This window comes from Poecilia mexicana, unplaced genomic scaffold (genome assembly GCF_051168715.1).
Source record: "Poecilia mexicana isolate PSO_F unplaced genomic scaffold, ASM5116871v1 scaffold_14, whole genome shotgun sequence".
Taxonomy (NCBI): domain Eukaryota; kingdom Metazoa; phylum Chordata; class Actinopteri; order Cyprinodontiformes; family Poeciliidae; genus Poecilia; species Poecilia mexicana.
The window spans coordinates 2,889,978-2,892,828 of record NW_028263383.1 but is presented as its reverse complement, the minus strand read 5'-3'; the positions used below and the strand labels follow the sequence as shown (position 1 = coordinate 2,892,828).

The 2,851-nt window shown below is 39.2% G+C and overlaps 1 protein-coding gene across 1 annotated transcript; it reads left to right on the top strand.

Moving 5' to 3' along the window:
- The first annotated feature begins 1,531 nt into the window (after window positions 1-1,531).
- Window positions 1,532-2,175, top strand: h2ax (H2A.X variant histone). Its single transcript, XM_014983561.2, has one exon. It carries the CDS (start codon window positions 1,608-1,610, stop codon window positions 2,034-2,036), a length of 429 nt encoding a protein of 142 aa, XP_014839047.1. The 5' UTR covers window positions 1,532-1,607; the 3' UTR covers window positions 2,037-2,175.
- The last annotated feature ends 676 nt before the right edge of the window (window positions 2,176-2,851 follow it).

Sequence of the window (2,851 nt, the reverse complement as noted above, 5' to 3'; positions counted from 1 at the left end):
GTTGATGGTTTCCGTTGAGAAGGTCTCTTTACATGTGTGGGATCGTTGGCTGTTGCACCTCTGCAGAGTCGTTTCAGACCTGTTGTCATTCTGATTCTGGCCTGGCCTGTTCTGCTCTTGTCCTCATGCATTTGTCACAACCCTGTAGTGAACATTCAAAGTCCTCCTGGCACTTACAAAAACACTATTCTACAAAATACAGTTCATCTATTGTTTCTCCTTGTAAGAAAACAAGTGATTCTGGATTTTGCTTAACCACACTTTACTATAAATAGTGGTTTTAATTACATGAGACTAATGGGGTGTGCTTTTTATTTTCCTTCCAATCCCTTCATCCTAAATTGTGAAAATAGAAATGTGAAGTTTCACACAAAGGCTAAAAGGGCAAATAGGCTATACTCTTTTTTTGTTTGTTTGGAACCCCCAATATTTGCTGGACTCCTCAAAGTGTTTCATGCATTACCCTGAAAAAGTAAAATTTCAAAGGTAATTACAGAAAAGTAACGCATATTTCTCTCTTTATAGGAACATGAGTAACACACAGTTTCTTGCACAGATGTTCAAACCCCGCACACCCTTTTTTCACCCACATTTTTTATTTGGATTTTGTGTAATATAAGAACTTACAGTAATGTTTACAAGTGTTGTATAAGGAAAATTTCTCAAAAATGTTTGTGCTCAAAACAATGCATACTCCAGCACCTAAAAAGGTCTAGTATTTACTGAAGAGAGCCAAGAATAAAATCATGAGGCGTCATGTTTAAAGCCTTTCCATCAGCTATGGGGCCACAAATAAATAAACACCAATATATGAAAAAAAAAATCTAAAATAAAGTATCATTTTTATACCATATCACACATATGCACTATTCTGTGTAGATCTACAACATAGAGGGATCATCCCACTAAAATACATTACTGCAACATGTTAAAACGTGGTGAAAGTTCAAAAGGTATGCAAACTTTTGCAAGAGGGTTGTAAACTTTTGAAAGAGGGTTGTAATTAAAATATCTTTTCTTAATGCAAAGCATATATATACACAGGTCTGTGGATTTATTTATGCTTATTAGTCAGAATTACTTCTATAAAAATTATTTTATTACTTAGTATTGTGAACAAGAGTTCAGTAACAAATTTGACTCTAGTGGAAACAGAAATTATAGAAAAAGGCCGTATATTTTCCAGCTGAGCATAATTTATTTTAAAAATTACTATAAGTTTTAAAGTGAATTTATTCCCACGCGGAATTTTACAATGGCGCCAAAAGTTTAAAGCTGGAGGGAAGTCACTTGATTGGTTTTTTGTGTCCACCCCCAAACAGTTCATCCATTGACAATAAGGAGGGAAGCAACTAACCAATCGCGTTTGATCATCCCCCAACACTCATCTCCATTGGTTTAATGTAAGAAGTGATAGGCCAATTGTTATTGATTTTCTATCGGGGTTGACCTTTCAGATCCAATCAACTAAGACTATCTGCCCATAGCAACCAATCACAGTAAGGGGCGGGATCAAAGTGAGGTTTATATCCAGGTCATCGCTACCTTTTTTTTCTTATCGTTTGAATTACCTTTACAATTCTGCAACTTGAAGAAACAGCAAGAAGATGTCTGGAAGAGGAAAAACCGGAGCCAAGGCCCGCGCTAAGGCTAAGACCCGCAGCTCTCGTGCCGGTCTCCAGTTCCCCGTGGGCCGTGTCCACCGTCTCCTCCGCAAGGGAAACTACGCTGAGAGAGTGGGTGCCGGAGCCCCGGTCTACCTTGCCGCCGTTCTCGAGTACCTAACTGCCGAGATCTTGGAGCTGGCTGGCAACGCGGCTAGAGACAACAAGAAGACCCGCATCATCCCCCGGCACCTCCAGCTGGCCGTCCGCAACGACGAGGAACTTAACAAGCTGCTCGGCGGCGTGACCATCGCTCAGGGCGGAGTCCTGCCTAACATCCAGGCCGTGTTGCTGCCAAAGAAGACCGGTCAGTCCGCTCCGAGCTCCGGGAAAGCGGGAAAGAAGGCCTCCTCTCAGTCTCAAGAGTACTAGCCAGCTGGCTAATGACTGCTAAACCAAAGGCCCTTTTAAGGGCCACCCATCCACTCATAAGAGCAACTTTTCTGTTGAACTACTGTCTTGCCTCGCACTACTTGCCTTGTCTATTTAATAAAGACATTTTTTTTTCTAATTTGGTCCATATAGTACTTGTTGCCCTCAAAGTAGCTGATGCTACTTGCTAGTCCTAGCGATAAAAATGCTGGGGGGAGCTAATTATCCTAGTTAGCACTCTGGTCATTTCTAAACAGTTGGGAGTTGAATTGTCAGGCCATTAAATTGTGTGATTTGGCCATGCTAACGGTACAGCTTTGGAAGGTAATTATTGAAATCTTACTGTGATACTTCCTGGTCTGTTCTAGCTAAAATTTATTTTAATGGGATGAAATTTACTTCAGTCTTGTTACTAGGGAGTTGTTTTTGCTTTAATGTTGCTACTAGTAGAAATTGTATGGCACACAGTGGTTGTTTTGGTAATCTTGAGTATGACTAAGCTAAAATAAAGGAGCACCTTTATTTTCTTTAAATTTTAAGAGTTTGGTTTATAACTATAATGTGGAACCTAGTTTTGCAATTGGATAAGCTGTAGCATAAAGAGACAAGCTAACATTGTTGGTATGACTGCATAAATAACAGAGACCATGCTTTAAAAAAATCAACTTAAATACCCTTTTTGTCCTTAATTGATAAATGATATTGCAATAATTGTAATTTTGAGGCTTAAGTCTGTAGTTCTTGGTGTCTGAATATTTCTTTTAATTTGATGTCTTCTGATTATGCAAGCTTACTTAAGGTCTAAGGAAATCTAA